This window comes from Lotus japonicus, chromosome 3, assembly GCF_012489685.1.
Source record: "Lotus japonicus ecotype B-129 chromosome 3, LjGifu_v1.2".
Lineage (NCBI taxonomy): Eukaryota > Viridiplantae > Streptophyta > Magnoliopsida > Fabales > Fabaceae > Lotus > Lotus japonicus.
In genome coordinates, this window is record NC_080043.1 from 95,585,279 (window position 1) to 95,602,959 (window position 17,681).

Below are 17,681 nucleotides of genomic sequence, written 5' to 3' on the forward strand. Positions count from 1 at the left end.
GTCTCCACCCAGCTTATATGTGGGGGACAAAATGTCATTAAAGTCACCAAAACATAGCCAAGGGACATTTCTACCCTGGGGACCAAGTGACTGAACTAGCTGCCATGTGCGAATTTTATTCTGCTCATCCGGGAAGCCATACACAGCAAGCATGTGCATAGGATCATTATGATCAGGATGCACCAAAGAGAAAGCAATATAGTTCAATGAGGCTGAAAGAATATCCACTTCCACCTCCGAACTCCACATCAAGAAAAGGTCACCCGCCCGTGACTTTCCTGAACCCGCACATTGGACGGGAAAAACATTGGGTAAACCACCCATACCTCTTTTTCTCAACACCTCAGACGTATACATCCCGGTTTCCATCGCTAAATCCACATCGGGAGCTTTAAAGTGGATTAGCCCTTTAAGAGCTAGCACTGCCTGTGGGTTCCCAAGCCCACGACAGTTCCACATTAGGATCCTCATTGAGGAGGGCGGGGCTGCTCCGCAGCCGCCGTCGAACCCAATCCAATATCAGAAGAAGTTTTCTTCAAAGGTGGAGATATTTTACCACCGGAAGAAGTCGGAGTGCAAGGCCGCTTTCGACCCAACAGGTCCTTTCCCACATACTCACGGTCCCCACCTGTCAAACGTGAGACCCCCCCTCGTGCACCCCCTCTCCGGCCACCACCCCGGAGGCCACAGATCGGGGGGCTATTAAACACAATACCACCACTCGGCCGTCCATACCCTACTTTGGCAACGCTCCCAGCACCAGAAAACTTCACTCTCTCCTCTTTCCCTTGCCCTCCACCCTCCCCCTTCTTCCCATCCACACCCTCAGCCCGCAGAACCTCCGAGGAAGCATCAGATGCTCCCACCCCCTCGCTCCCTTTCCCCTCACCCACCGTACTACCCTCCTCGGAACATGCACCATTTCCCCCTCAACCCGTGCCACTTCCCCACCCCCTTCTAAACCCTCACCTATCCCTGTAAAGTCTTCCCCACGAGCATCACGAGCCCTCTCACCCCCAGGCCTCCATCGCGGAATCAAGTACCTGTCGCCATCAGCACGGAGCCAAGGACCAAAAGCTGCCCCTCCAGCAGGAACCTCAAAGCCACAGTCTTTCTGGACATGATCCATTCTCCCACATTTATAGCAGAAATTTATCAACTTCTCATACTTAAAACTGAGCTTTAAGGGTTCACCCTTCTCAGGTGCAATCATCTTTCCCCGGCGAAGAGGAACATCAACCCTTACCCAAGCCCTCACCCTGAAGAACGAGCCATACTTGCTAGCCTCAGATTTGTCCCAGTCAAGGAACCCGACAAATGCATTCCCCAAAGACTTGGCCACCACCTCCGTCCTCCCAGTGGACGACAACCCCCGAATCTGAATCCCAAAGGGGACTTTCGTTAATGGAACACTGCTTGGATCTCCCTTGCCATCATAAGTGTTAAGTGCCAGCGTGTGTCGCTCGAAGAACCACGGGCCAGACTTCAGCACCAAATCCCTATCCTTTGGGGTTGTGAATTTGAATATGAAATAATTCTGCCCAGCATGACGAATATCAACGCAGTTTCTTGATTGCCATAACTCACGCATCACAGTTTTGAAACCAAAAACACTAACCGGGTGGTTAGCTAGCACCACACCCACCATCCACACATCTTCATCCAGTTCTGGTAATGTTTCAAACCCTCCCACAGTCAGGATCACATTCTCCTCTCCTTGCAGATCAAAGTCCGGCTCATCAGAAAAAGATCCCATCACGACCCAGCAGAAATAGCAACCAGGTGCAGAGGAATAAAACGCAACAAAGAAAACCAGCAACAGAAGTGCAAGTCGTGAGAACACCACACTAGAACAAGCGTGGCCCTAGTGCATGAGACAGCAGGTCGAGGACGTAGGAATCTCGTACACAAGAGCAGCCAGGCACGGGAACCAACAGAACGGCGGAAGTCAACGACGACGCACCAGATCCCAGGCAGAAATTTTCTCAAACCCTAGCAGAGACGTAGGACCAATCCCAGGCAGAAATTATCTATTTGGGTAGTTAGTTAATGTTTAGGAAAATGCTTTATGAAACCTCAATACCAACATTCAATCAACACAACTTTTATTTGACCCACACAAAATTGAAAGTTAAAAAAACTATATAACACGAGCCACAAATTATGTACGATACATAATTTTCAGCAGTTTCAAATGCTATAGTCGTGGTTTTTTTACTTTCGATTTTGTGACGGCAAAAAATCACCCACAATTGAATGTTGAATATCCAAAGTTCATCGGGTGCAACCCTAATTTTTACCTGCTCAGTTATTTAGCAAGCCTCTAGATTAGGATAAACCCATCAAGAATCAAACTTCCTTAATTAACCAGGCCAGGACCAAAAAAATAGAGAAACAAAAAGAATGGTCACATCGAAAAGGATGGAAGTTAACAACCTCTTACTTAACTAATAGTAGAAAACAAAGTAAAATGAAAAAAATAATACTTCGGATTTGTTGTATATGACTTAAAAATCAAACAAACTTTTCTTGACAAATTAGAAAAAGTTAAGAAAGAATAATTAAGAGAGATTAGATGATAGATTCATGCGATCAAGAACACTTAGTGATGAGGAATTTGAAACCATTGCTTTAGTTGTTGATGAACCTTTATGGGGCCTTAGGTGAATTTAATTAATTAAAGCATGTTATCAAGAGAACTTAAGATTACAAGGTCCCATATATAATCATTACATGTCATGTTTTATCATATTCATACGGTGTTTATTGCAAGAATAAAGATGCTTTAACAAGAGAAATGAGAGAGCACCGGAAGAGATAGACAAACAAATGATTTAGATCTTCTAAAGCAGTGGGACAGAGAATAATGGTAATGGAAAATTAGAGTTCTCGGAGAAGGGGTATTTGGGAAATTGCCCTCAATCTTTCAATGAAGTTAGAAAAAATATCATTTCTTGAACTTTCCTTTTCATGTTGATATATTTGGTCAATAATGTCTGTGCCAACAGCATGCTATTTTCCCCTTCTTCATGTAACACAATGAATCATTTTACGAAATTGATCGTCAGACATCACTTTTGTGGTGACACCTTTGGCGCTTACAATTTGTAGCTGTTTGGTGCCATAAAAATGAGGTCAACAAATTGCAACTCTATTCCTTAATTTCAACAGCTTAAAAACACTTAGACTCATTGATCTCTGCATGCATGGCATTCAAGCTTGCTCATACACAAACTCATACAAATATTTTAGATATGAACAAGTTCCCTTTGTTTCCAAATTTTATTTTTCAAATGTATATTAACGCATTTATAAATAAAATTTGGTTAGATAATTGATATTAAAATGCAAAATTATTGTGATGGAGAAAGGAAAATGGATCACCTCCTTGTGAAGATTCAGATTGCTACTAATTAATAGTGTGTTTGGATCGGTGGTAACACAATTTAAAGCACTATAGCTTTGGGTAGCCATGGCTTGACTTAATTTTTTGAGAATTAAGTCTTGACTTAATTGACCAAGGGAATGTCATCCTTGCTTTCTTTTTTTTTCCCTTACTACAAAAACATGTCTATTTACCACCTCACCTGCCGCTATAATATTCTTGATCAATGACACACGCATATAAGGTAATATTTTAAAAAATAAATTATAAACTATTATAATAAAAGTTGAGGAATTAGCACAATTTTTTTAAAATCTTTTTCTGTCAGATTTTAATTTTCATGTTTGTTTCAAGCAGTCATGCAATGCTATGTGAAGCAAAAGACCAAAATGTGGAAATCCATCAAAGAATCCAACCTCTTAAGCAAAACTCAAAAACTGACATCATTTTGTTTTAGAAGATGGGATTCACTTTATACTCATTAGTCATTATCTAAATTGGATACTTGTCTGAAATCCTAGTCTAGTTTTTAATCATAGTATCCTCCTCCTATTGTCTTTCTACTTTGTTTTTGCTTTCAAAGATTATAATTACCATTTTTGGTCGTTTCTACTAATATTGGAGGCCAACCAACATACCCATGGGCTGTGGCAGTGAGTGTTCTGTGAATCATCACATTCGTTACTTTCTAGCTCTCCTTCAACACTGTTTTGCTTTCTGTGGATTGGTTGACTTTTGACATTTTTGCCTCACTCATATCACAGAATCACTCACTGTCATAAATATTTTCCCCATAAAACTTAAAATGTTGTCCAAAACGATCTTTTTCATTTTAGTGAGAGTGTGCCTTGCCATCTTTTAAATATTATTTTAACTTACTAATATAATCGCCATCTTCTGGCATTTGCAACCACTTTTCTGGCAGTTCGGGGTCGCCACTATTTGCTACAATTTTCTGGCAGTTAGGGTCACCACAGGTACCCTGGCTATTGAATTTGTGGCAACTAAGAGCCGGTTTTGCAAGCGGTTCGGAGCCGCCACAATTGAATATTTAATTGCCAATATTTACAACAATTTTCATTTATGTTTCTTTATAATTTAATAGGGTTTGGCTTGTAATTTACATATTAAAAATCTTGAATGCTGGACGGGCTCTATAGCGCTTTTCCAAAAAATGCTGTCCTTTACGAGTCTCATGCATTAGAAGAAATTATTGATATTTTTAAGCTAAACCAAAACGAAATGCAATTATGATCGGAATCACTTGGTATTGGGTTGATGTACCCCTTGTACTTCTATAATACTTCAGGTTATAAAAAAAATTATGATTTGAGTCTCTATTAATACCGAACGCAGGTGATTTCTTTCACCCCGTTTTTCTAATTGTTTCCCAAAGTTAATTGGGAACAATCTTTGATTGAGTGGAAAATTTGGGGTGCCAAAAGTAACACCCAAGAAGGCAACGAGAAAATCCAATGGCCTTCTCAACTTTTTTTTTTTTTAATTAAATGGAACCAAAGCCCAAAACACAAATTACAAAATCATTCTAAGAAAAGAAGTTCCATAAGCTTCCTCCCTCAAAAGATAGGAACAATGGGATATCGAGGACATGCACCTAACAATAACATGTCCTCCAACCTGGACTAGGCAGCAGTAGAGGAATGCCATGAGCAATGGGTGAAAGCTATCCTGACTACAGAAATTTCCACCTGAGAATCCATTTCCACCGTACCATAAGACTTTCTACCTAAACTATGTGCACAAAAAAGAAACATTAGAAAATACTACTTTTCTATTCTAATACATGTCAAGTCCAAAATTGTTATGTATAATAACAAAAAACATGCCGTGGAAACTACAAAGAATGCATTGCCATTTCATATTCACTATTCACTATTCATTATATCAAAAGTCAAAACTTTAATTTACCAAAAGATATGGCTGAAGTAATATTATACATATACCAAAATTGTACCAGGAGGTTGTCTACTTCAGACATGCTATTTATATTTATGATGTCCAACGATAAATCTTAAAGAGAATAGTTAATTCAAAGAAACAAAACTCACCTCACAGTTAAATAGTAGCAGAAGTCTTCAGTCCGAGTGATCACGAAAGCGAATAATTCTTTTGATGAAAGGCTTTTCCCGACAATAGCTAAAAGACCAAAAGAAAAGAAGGTATATTACAAAAAGGAAAGCAAGCATAAACAATAGTATTCAGCAGAAGATCATATAATTCAAAATAAAAGAAACAAGAATATACATCACATATGATGACACACAGAAGCAAGCCAGCCCAATGGAGAAATGGATCATAAATGATGGCCAGAAATTATCTTGGTCCAGAAATACATTCTCAGAGATGAGAGTGATTACACCTGAAAGTAACAGAATAATCCATCCTGAAGGCAAGCAGTCACAGAAAGAAAAGGAAGAAGATCCCTGTGGACAAAAAAAAAGATTAAAAATATGAAAACCAGCATCAGAATTAGCATCAAACTACGGTCAGCATAACTAAAGCCAATAGTCATACCTTGAAGTAATTCTTTATGAATATTGCAGAGTATAAAATCCTCAAAGTCATATCTTCAATCGAGTGAAGGTAACAAAAGAAAACGTTTTTCATGTAACCAAAAAAAACTTTATATTCCTAAAAAATTATGCAAATTAAATATGGGAAATCAAAGGTTCAACAAATAGGGAGCATTTAAATTCCCAAAGAGATAAACATAGCAAAACTTGAAACAGTCATACAATATCATAAAGTAATGAACTGGTAATGGCTAAACTAATAATCACATTATATTTCAGCTGCTTATAAAGAAGTATCGAGATCAGGAGTCCAGGGGCAGTAACAAAATGGTATGCTAGTAATATTCTTTGTCTAGCACCGTCACATCTGATATAACCTAAGCTTTCTTACCCAATAGTTTACTTTGACAAAAACATATGATCAGTGACAGCAGTAGATAATGCCATTAAAGTCACTGGAGTGGTGCTTATGGTGGCTCAGTTTTATTTGCTATTAAACTGCACTTAGATGCAGAAATTTGAAATAGAGAACGACGAATTTAGTTGAGCATGTTGATAAATATCCGTAAAAAATAATTATGGTAGTAAAACACACAGTAATACATATCAGATCAAATATTTAGTTGCTTGCTTCTCTCTTTCAATTCATTTTAGTTTTTTGGTGATCAAGGGCCTTTAGACATTTCTCTTCTTTATCTCTTCTGCATTTGGATCCTAATTTTCCTTTGACCTTCATTTGAACAATAGTTTATAAATAATAGCTGATATATTTGAGCATCCAATTGACTTTCCAAATAGAAGGAAAACTGTTTTTTTTTTTTTGGTAAGCCAACAGAAGGAAAAATGTGAAATAGCATGAAATTTAAAAAAAAAAAAATGTAAGGATTGTTACTGAAGCAATAAACAAGTTGAAAGGATACTCAGAGAATTTGCAATAATCAAGCCAACTGCCCCAGATAACTTTATTAGTAAGACGTTCAAAGCTATATAGTTCACAGAGAAGACAAGCAGTGAATCATTTGATCGCTTGAGTTGGCTCTCTGTTGCAACTGCATGCTTAAAGGCTTCAGAGGTTCCTGAAGCAAAGCAAGGAAAGAAACAAGATATAACAATGAAAATTTTGATCCACCAACGTAGCTAGTTACAAATAAGAAAATAAGTAAATGCATAATGGGTGTTGGATTAAAACTATTTCAGTCAAACACTCTAATGGCTCATCAGCTAACTTTGCTAATGCATCAATATGTACGAGGCATTAAAGTAAACCAAATCTATGAACACCAACAATACTAGTTGAACAATTTGACATAGAATACAAAATAGTATGCTACATGAATTATAATGGATAACAGGTTTTCAGTTGTCTATTTAAATATTAGGATGTCGCACATTTGACAGTTCCACCCAAATTTCATGATCAAATTGTATTTAGCCTACCTAAAGACTAGAGTTATAATCAAATTGCATTTCCTATCCTTCTCATTAATCCCACAACAGCATTATTTGGATGCTTCTCCTATGCCTCATAGAGTATATACTAATCACTATTAGTTAGTTTATACAATAAGCACATGGCACATGACAGCTGTAGTCAGTTCGAGTGCAGTTAGTAAACTGTAAAGAAGTTAGTCAGGCTAGCTCTGTCTGTTAAATTTGTGCACAACTAGCTATGCAAGCTTTACTCACTCTATAAATACGTTAGGCGGAACTCTCTGTTAATAGATCACTAGGATAGTAGCCCGTTTTCGTGCGATGTGCACGGACGACCGATTCCACGATTAAGCATATTTATTTATGTAATTTATTAAGGTGAATAAATTAACTCACATGCCAATAATTTGTAATCTTTTCACATATATAAAATCAACAAAATTATTATTAACTTTGTCAATACATAGGTGACAATACACTGATTATTAACTTTAATATGTATAACAAAGTTGTATTTTGCTTTTTTCCAAATTTTCAATATAATAATAATACAATAATAATGTTACAGTATTTGTTGGAAATGCACAAATGCTAAAATTATAAAGTCAAGACACATTTTAATGAAACACAAACATAATTAAACTATTTATAATAGTAAGATAATTAATTACCTTGATAAAAACTTTATCAATCAACTTAGATATTGGCATTATGCTCCACCATATCATACTTCAATAATAACTAATTATATAATAGAAATATCATCACATCCATTTATCAACGGATTACAACAATTACAGAAAAAAGTTGTCACCAAAATAAACTCATTCTTCAATCCGTATCTAAAAAGAACAAATATGGAGCAATCATATAATTGCTCTCAACATTAAACAACATGCAAAGTCACAACAAATTCAAGTACCACATGCATAGCAAACCTTGGATAGTATATAACAATAAATACATTCAAGCAAACATGTAAACACACAAGTGCCACAATTCAAGGAAAGGTCTAAGTGATAGACAAATATTCATCTAACATACATGCCACTAAAATTTCAGGTTGATTGATATCTAAAACTTAGAGCACTGTAAGACTTTCACCACAAGAGAAAAGCACAATCTTAAAGTTTAAGCTTTTTAAGGATGACTAATATCTAAAACTTACAAGTTAGCAAGACAATGGGGAAAAATAAACTCTTCTATTTTCCATCAGACGAAAATGAAATTCTCCTTAAGCTATGTTTGAGACAAATTTGGCATCAATGTTGGGATGTATTTGAATTATACAAATACATTTTACAACTGTATTTTCCAGAAGCGAGTTCTCTTCCTTGGTTCTCATGTTTCTTCTTTTCACCACTTTTATTGAATCTTCGGGGCATCTCTAAAATATGTCACCTCACATCATATATAGGACAACCATATTTGAATTCAAAAATATCAGTAAACATAACTTAAGTCTAGACCATAGCTTCTCTGTAGTCAAGGACAAAGGAGAGTCAGGAAATAAATGCATATTACGTGTTAAACAAAATAAAAGCAATAATCTAGTAAGTTACGAATTACAAAACCAGTATGCCTAAGGTGTAGACAACACTCAAACAGATGCAGTATGAGCCAAAAATGTACTCCATTGAAAGCTGAAATTCCAAGGGAAAAAAAAAACTATTCTTGTACTTAAATAGCCTCAATTTTTTTTATCAAAATCAAAACATGTATGCTAAAAATTTGAACCTTTTTCGTCAACTAATGGTTTCGCTTCAAGTTGATACATTCAGGACTACTTAAGGTTTCACTTCAAGTTGATGCTAAATGTCTTGACTCTTGACCTTGTAACATTCAAGACTACTTAATTTCTCATTGAATTTCCCTCTTCTAACCTTAATAACAATAATCAAGGATGTTAGTTACTCCACATTAATTTATCTGATCAAAGAAGCAAGAAAATTAGCTAAAGTCATTGAGTTTATTCATATTTGATGAATTTTTTTTAAAATGTTGGATATGAAATTTTTCTGTCTTGGCTTTAAGGGGATTTATGAAAGATATTATTTCTGCTAAACTGTGATTATTAGATTGACTACTTCTGGCTCTGACATGAACCACTTCCTTTACTTTCTCCACTTGCTTTAAGTTCTGAATTAAGTATATCACATTGGAAGTCAAAGGCTTATCATAGGGATTTAGTAATCAAGCATTCTTACTTTACGATACCCTTGACTTAATTCCCAGTAAAGTTTTGTCCATTCTAACAACTCAAGCCTCCTGATACATAGGATTGTAAGAATAAACTGAAAGTGAAAAAAATGGACATGGAGGGATTGAGAATTTGAGTAACTATGGCTTGACACCAAGAAGTAAACATATCAACATTAGCAATCACTGTCTTTTGTCTAGAGATTACAGATATGCTTCTTTCAATGCATGACCAGCCAAGAAGAGTGTATCAAAAGAGACCTTGTCGAGGTCTAGAGGCAACATAACGAAGTTCCAACTATTTCATAAATAGCAACCTGAGTAAATTTAAATAACATCATCTAGCAACTAAAGAAAGAGAGGAGCATTACAGAGAGAAAAGCAAGAAAAATGAGAAAAAAAACTCAAGAACCCAATGCACACGCCCAAGTTATTAAATCTTGACAAACAAAACCAATTAAGGTTCTCCCTTACATAAAATTATAACTCAAGTGAAAGAGGATTGCAATAATTATGCCAAAGAAAAATGAATTCTGATAACATGTAAGATATTTATAACTTTTTTTTGGAAAGCCAAGCATACTAATGGGGGACAGGCGTACCCAACCCCATCAGCCTTGAGGCACAAAAAATAGTCCTTGACAAGAAGCAAGTAGCTAGATTCCAAAATAACAAAGAGAATTATTATCTTAAATGATGTTATGAAAATTATCCAAGGAAATTAGTATTTAAAGTTAATAAAATACACACAGAGACACAACCAACTTACCTTTAACTTCTCCCCTTCAGCAATTAACTGCTGCTGCAGCATATTTATTTGCTCCATTTGAGAAGTACATGTCTCCTGTAAATAAAGGAATAAAGACACTGTCATATAAATTTAATGAACAGAGCAGTGCAAATTCAATCACTAAAAGGATGCACAACATACCTCAAGAGCATTAGTTTTAGTTGTCAAGGTATCCAAGATTTCTCTGTATATTCTTTGTATTTTGCTACTTCTCCAGTTATAGAATGCACTTGGTCTGTTGATGATCACGATCATCTCTAATTTGCTTTAATTCTTCTCTGGGGAATTTGAGTTCATTTGCTAAAATTTCATTTTGCTTAGTAGCCTCATCTTGTGAAGCCTGTGAAGAAAAATAGGGAGATGGAACCAAACAACACAAAAAGAAAACTGTTAAGATTCTAAAAATGATAAAATGGAAGTCACTATTAAAAATAAGCACAATGAACAAAGCTCCAAGTCCAAATTATTTGTGTTTCTCTGCTCTTCACACGAAGGTTATATATGACATGTTAAAAATTGCATAAGTTGAAATTCAGGTGCTTGCATGAAGAAGGACGTCAGTGCAATCAAAAGAACTTTAAGGCAAGTACGTAATACCAAGCTCAACTAATCTATTATCACTCCATGACCAAGCCAAAACTTTCCAACTTGTTCACCGGCATTTCACTTAATTGAAATATTTCAAATCATCAATGGGAAAAATTAAGAATTAAGAATTAAGAATTAAATCTCTTATGTGACATTAACAATATATCGTGAAAGAGAAAACTCAACAACATTAATCAAATATTACACTAATCAACTTACCTTTAGAGATGACAACTGCTCCTGCAATGCCTTATTGTGCCCTCTTACATTGCTAAGGTTCTCAACAATAGTTGATTTCTCTGTTTCTAGTCGTTTATGTGCCTCATTAGTTGTTTCAAGATCTGACTGAATGCGACTATTGTACTGTTGTAGACTCATATTATACTCTTGTGATCGCTTGTACAGGTCTCATTTGAAATAGCCTGCAAAAATCAACAATTTCAATAGGACAAGAGTAATTAAGTGAGGCAATAAGCAGGAATAAAACAACTGAAAAACCTGAATAATAATCAGAGGGCAATAACTCTTGTCGGAATTGGGGGCTTCAACATTTTTAACTGGTAACTATAAATTTTCCTAATTAGAACATAGCATTACCTTCTTCTCAGCAACTTATTTCTCATACCGAACTTTGTCAAGCTCAGTTGAAAGTGAAGCTTGCATTTTCTCCGCTTCACTTTGGCATCCTTTTCTTTTCTATAACAATCAATAGCTTCATGGCTGCCAAACCACAACAAATGGATCATCAAGCAAAAGAAATGGATATCACTCAGTATATCCAATCACAATGTTGCAGCAAAAAAACCTTACCAATTTATCTCGTTCTTCCTTTGTAATTCTCTCTTCTAAAGAGGAAATCATCATCCTCAAATTTGATATAACCTCATTCAACTCTCCCATCTTCATTTTCATCTCATTTTCTGAGAAAATACAAAGGAGTGAACATTGAATAAATGTTATCATCACATGGAAAAACATCATAGAAAACAAACAACAAACGGACTTCATAAAACAAAAAAGCCAACGGATTTAAATAAAACAATGAAATTAGGTTGAGTGCTTGAACACTACCTCCATAGAAGAACCATCGCATGTGCAGTAAGTGTAACAATGTGATACACCAGTTGTTGCGTTCACGTTTCACAGCCAAGATCAATGAAGCAACCAAGAGAAGAATGAAGAGATTAACCATGAGAACACTGCATGAACACACACTCTAGAAAAGCAAAGGAGTATTTATAGGAGTGGGAATGAAAGAAAGCCATTACTCTATAACCAGTAGGACATCAATTGAATATTAGTAGGTAAACTATTTGTAGGATCAATTGAGTAATGGGGTTTCAATGAAAGAGTGAAGAATTGGATAAACGAAACTCAGCTGTTGGTACACCATTGGAGCCACAAATCCGCAATGGATGATGAAATCGGGGAAGAGGAGCTTAAGGTACAAAAATGCACTGTATCTTGCGTCATTGGAGCCATGCTTCCTGCTCCATCTTCTACATCATGATGAAAGCCTTCATCAAGCCTTCATCATCAATTGGAATCTCATGGATTGAAAACCCTGGAAAAAAGGAGAGGAAAACCAAATCACTGCATGAACAGTGTTCTGAGATACCCTAACAGTACACGAAAGCTTTGTCCTTCTCCTTCCTTGCTCTGACCGTGAAAAGACTTGGCCCTGAGATGACGATATCATGAACCGTCTTTGTCTTTGGGCCAAAAAACTGCAGGAAGAAGAAACTATTTGTACTTGAAATAGTAACTTTGGACAAAAAAACAAAACAAAGGCCCACAATGTCATGTGTCATAGGTGAGGAGTGAAAACCAACCGTTGGATTAGAAATTGAATTGAATGGCCAGGATTTAAGGTTTTTTAGGAATAGTAACTTGAGGTTTTGCCTTAAGTAATAGTAGATTATAGTGCAAATCAGTTTCAGTTCTCTCTTTTTTCTCTCTATTATGAGTTTCTTCAATACCCATCAAGGGTAAAGTGCACCTTTTCAACCATCTTATTGTATTAAATTATCTCTCCACATACATCCACTCATTGCCTTTCAATATCCCATTTTCAATGAACATTCCATTGAATTAATATTTGCACCTCTTCCAATATCTTGTGTCCTACAGCATGGCTAGCCAGTACCAAGTCTTCCTTTAAGTGCATAAAATATGTGGTTTCTTAACTTATCCCAGCCATACCCAAATGTCTACACAGCCATCCTCATTCATCCCCAACAATAGATGGAACAATCTTCAAATTTCTCACAATATAACAGTTATCCGATGGTGTTAATAACTATCATGATTCATGACAATCTAACAAAACTGACATTCAATTTACTAATTCATCCTAAATCTACAAAATAGAGCCCAAAAACGTGTGTCAAAAAAAAAGATTTATGAAGAGCAAAAACAGAAGATGCTATGGTCATAACCTGTAAACAATAAAATTACTCGGTATAAAAAATTAAGCAATAAGGGATAAAGTGTATTACCATTCATAGCCAATACAATGACATAAAAGCAATAATACCGGAGGGCAGTTGCTGCTTCTCCATCACTCCATTTTTGGCCGTACAACAATCTAATGAGTGAATAAGAATAACTTGGACCAAATGCAATAAAAACAAGGCCTGCCAAACATAAAGCTGGATATAATACCAAAAAAGGAACAATAGAACATGCAACTTATAGCAAAACATGTCCAAATTTCTTCCTAGGTGGAAAAAGAGAAGGATATTCATACAGCTCGTCAGGACTCCAGTAAAAGAAATGGGAAATTGATTGAAACAAGATTAGATATGAACAATTTATTGAATGATAGATCAAGAACAGGAGAGACTAGAGAGGTCTGTCCTCGAAGGGTTCCCCCTTCACAAAGGATTTCTACTTCCAACAAAGAATGATTCCCTCTATCCTAAATTCCACTATACGTCTTAAGTAACTAATCTCCTTTAACTAACTAATGGACTAACTGACCTATCTCTTTTGATAGTTACGTGTAGCCAGAGAAATCCTTTGTGAAGGGGAAACCCTTGGATGATTAACTTGTTCATTTCTTCTCATTTGATTCAACCAAGTTCCCTTTCTTATTCTAGGATTCCAAACAAAACTCTTCAACACTGCATAAGAATGCTAAATTTAAGAGAGAAAATATTAGACACGCCACCTAAACTTGGATATTGTCATGCAGCTGTGCATGATTGAGTTGTGACCAGAAGAAAAATTTGCAGTTATCTTTACTATGAGAAAATTACTGATTCTCCAAAAAATTGCACTAACCAGATCTTCAAAAATTTACGTATACATTCAACCACAAATTTGCAGTTATCTTTACTATGTTGCCCCCACAACAATTAAAGTCAGGACCTGTCACTGATTGCAACAACAACGGCAATGTTAAACCCTTCATATGTTAACTAGGATTAGTTCTTTGCCACTAATATATTAGAAACCAATGCCAAGTAACTTTTTTTTTTCCTTCATTTTTCCCCTCTTAACTCCATTCGTGTTTTGTTTTCTCGTTGATTTCTAAGCTTTTGAAAAAGAAAATGCACACTCATATGATTAAAGGTAAATATATAGCTTTCCTCTTGTACAAAATATAAATAAAGGTAATTTTTTATTGGGTCCCCGTCCCTCAGAAACTCATATAGTTGAAGGCTTGGGCATCATTTCGGATGGTTTTCTTTGGCAATTAGGGGCTGGTAACTCTTTCTTATGGTATAATAATTGTTTCGACGTTGGTCCTCTTTGTAGGAGGGTTTGACTATGTTCACTTTAGCGCCAGAAAGAAGTGCTTAGATGTTTGAAAAAAATAGATATGCTTGGAAAGAATAAAATGAAATCACTAATAAAGATAAAATAAATAAAAAAACACGTATTTATTTGATGAAATTAAATTAGATGAGATGACAATGTTTTTTTCTTAATGTATGAGATGACGATGTGACGAACTTACGATACATGTTAATACACTTTTATGAAGGGCATGAGCTTCAAAGATTGGCTCGCACATCTGTTACCTCAGCTTCCTGAAACTGGCCAACAATGGCTCTTCTCAGTGGCATGGGCCATCTGGAAAAGAAGGAATACGTGGCTCTTCGACCAAAAGCGTGTGGCACCTGACCAAGTTCTTCTCCAAGCTTCCAGAATGCTGACCCCAGAACCATAACAAAACCAAAGTCGGTTGAATCATGCGCCCCCGATCCCTCCTCGTTGGAAGCCTCCAGAAATAGGAATGATCAAAGGTAACTTTGATGCCTCCATTCGCGAAAACAAGGGGAAAGGTCTGGGTGTGTCTTTCAGGGATCATACAGGCAAACTCCTTGCGGCTGGTACCTCTTTTCTCCAAACAGAATATGAACCAGTTATTGGTGAGGCCCTTTCTCTTAGGAGAACCATCACCCTGGCCGGTAGTTAGAGAAAGTTATGATCCTAATAATTAGATGTTGACCAAAATGTCTGATATTATGTCAATAACTGTCACTGATATTATGCCACTAATTTGGTCCCTGCTGTGTGTAGCTATCAGCACCAATTCCTTCCATATATAGGTCTATTGTAATTACTCCTAGCTTAATTATAGGGTCAGAATTGTACTACTATGTGTGTATATAAACACAATCTGTAATATGAATAATCAAGTCATTTTATACATTTGTTTATCTTGGTACCAGAGCACTTAAGCTTGAAGGCTCTCGATCCAATCATGTCTTCCGCAGCCAACACAAATCAGAAAAATGACCTACCTACAACTGTCTCTGTCAAGCTGGATAGAGATAACTATCTCCTATGGAAGTCACTAGTTCTTCCATTGATTAGAGGTTGCAAACTTGATTGCTACATACGATGAACAAAAGAATGTCCAGAACAGTTTGTCACTACAAGTGACAAAACTAAGAAAAGCAATCCTGACTATGAAGAGTGGGTTGCACATGACCAAGCTCTCCTAGGGTGGCTAAGAAATTCAATGGCCATTGACATTGCAACACAGTTGCTGCACTGTGAAACCTCTAAGGAACTTTGGGATGAAGCCCAAAACCTAGCAGGTGCACACACAAAATCAAGGACAATCTACCTTAAGTCAGAATTTCACAACACTCGCAAAGGAGAAATGAAGATGGACCAGTATCTTCTCAAAATGAAGAACCTTGCTGACAAATTAAAGCTGGCAGGATCACCAATCTCCAACTCATATCTGATGATCCAAACACTGAATGGCCTGGATGCTGATTACAATCCTGTGGTGGTCAAATTATCTGATCAAATCAACCTTAGTTGGGTTGAACTACAAGCCCAACTGTTGGCATTTGAAAGCAGAATAGAACAACTGAACAATTTCAGTAATCTCTCAATGAATGCTTCAGCAAACCTTGCAAGCAAAGCTGATTTCAGAGGCAACAAACCTGGGACACAAGGCAACTGGAGAGGCTCTAACTTTAGAGGAGGCAGAGGTAGAGGAAGAGGTAGATCTAAACCAACATGTCAGGTATGTAACAAGATTGGTCACACTGCAATGCAATGTTTTTATCGCTATGACAAGTCATATACAGGCTCAAATCACTATGCTGAGAATAGCAAGCAAGAAAATCACAGTGCTTTCATAGCCTCCCCCTACCACGACCAGGGCTATGAATGGTACTTTGATAGTGGAGCTAGCAATCATGTGACTCATCAAAATGAGAAACTCCAAGATCTCAGTGAAAGCAATGGTAAGAATTCTCTGTTAGTTGGCAATGGTGAAAGATTGAGAATATTGGCCTCCGGCTCTACTAAATTAAATGACCTCAATCTGCATAATGTCCTATATGTTCCAGAAATAACCAAAAACCTATTGAGTGTATCTAAACTAACTGCAGACAATAATGCTCTTGTTGAATTTGATGCAAACTGTTGTTATGTGAAGGACAAACTAATAGGGAAGACACTACTAAAAGGGAAACTTAGAGATGGATTATACCAACTTTCAAGTGTCAATCCTCAAGTCAATAAAGACCCATGTACCTACATGTCAGTCAAGGAGAATTGGCATAGAAAGCTTGGACACCCCAACAATAAAGTTCTGGAAAAGGTGTTGAAGAATTGCAATGTGAAGACTTCACCAAGTGATCAATTTTCATTCTGTGAAGCTTGTCAACTTGGAAAACTTCACTTGTTCCCATTTAAATCCTCTTCCTCTCATGCAAAGGAACCTTTAGACTTGATTCACAGTGATGTATGGGGTCCAGCCCCAATTTTGTCTCCATCTAATTTTAAGTACTACGTTCACTTTATTGATGATTTCAGCAGGTTCACTTGGATTTTCCCTTTAAAACAAAAATCAGAAACAATACATGTTTTCACTCAATTCAAAAGCATGGTTGAAAACAAGTTCAACAAGAAAATAAAAGCCCTCCAATGTGATGGGGGAGGTGAGTATAAACCTATCCATAAAATAGCCATCGAGTCAGGAATCCAATTTAGAATGTCTTGTCCATATACCTCTCAGCAGAATGGTAGAGCAGAAAGAAAACATAGACATGTGGCTGAACTAGGGCTCACACTATTAGCACAGGCCAAAATGCCTTTACACTACTGGTGGGAAGCTTTCTCCACCTCTGTTTATCTCATCAATAGATTGCCTTCATCAGTTAATCCAAATGAAAGTCCATATTCATTATTGTTTGGAAAGGACCCTGACTATGATGCCTTAAAGCCTTTTGGTTGTGCCTGTTATCCTTGCCTCAAACCATACAATCAACACAAACTT

General features: G+C 36.6%; 1 protein-coding gene and 1 long non-coding RNA gene across 5 annotated transcripts; both read right to left on the reverse strand.

The window, feature by feature from the left end:
• Nucleotides 1-467: 467 nt before the first annotated feature.
• Nucleotides 468-1,756, reverse strand: LOC130745090 (uncharacterized). The gene is made up of 2 exons (XM_057597235.1): nt 970-1,756; nt 468-877 (listed from the first exon to the last, which is right to left on the reverse strand). The coding sequence occupies exons 1-2, from the start codon at nt 1,754-1,756 to the stop codon at nt 468-470; spliced, it is 1,197 nt and encodes a 398-aa protein (XP_057453218.1).
• Nucleotides 1,757-4,861: 3,105 nt separating this feature from the next.
• Nucleotides 4,862-15,298, reverse strand: LOC130747792 (uncharacterized). Of its 4 annotated transcripts, XR_009022477.1 has the most exons (13): nt 14,892-15,298; nt 11,999-13,563; nt 11,738-11,847; nt 11,525-11,647; nt 11,147-11,349; nt 10,481-10,679; nt 10,319-10,393; nt 8,519-8,737; nt 6,840-6,995; nt 5,921-5,973; nt 5,651-5,829; nt 5,455-5,542; nt 4,862-5,137 (listed from the first exon to the last, which is right to left on the reverse strand). It is a non-coding gene; the product is annotated as an uncharacterized LOC130747792 (long non-coding RNA). The 4 variants fall into 4 exon arrangements; XR_009022476.1 differs by lacking the exon at nt 8,519-8,737 and having other exon boundaries at nt 14,956-15,288; XR_009022474.1 differs by lacking the exon at nt 8,519-8,737 and having other exon boundaries at nt 14,892-15,288.
• Between the last annotated feature and the right edge of the window lie 2,383 nt (nt 15,299-17,681).

Excerpts from the sequence above, each read along its gene's own strand:
- LOC130745090 (XM_057597235.1), bottom strand. The coding sequence starts at position 1,756 with ATGGGATCTTTTTCTGATGAGCCGGACTTTGATCTGCAAGGAGAGGAG. Across the intron at positions 878-969 it reads GGAAGACTTTACAGGGATAG|GGAGCGAGGGGGTGGGAGCA; the intron begins GTGAGGGTTTAG and ends GTGAGGGGAAAG.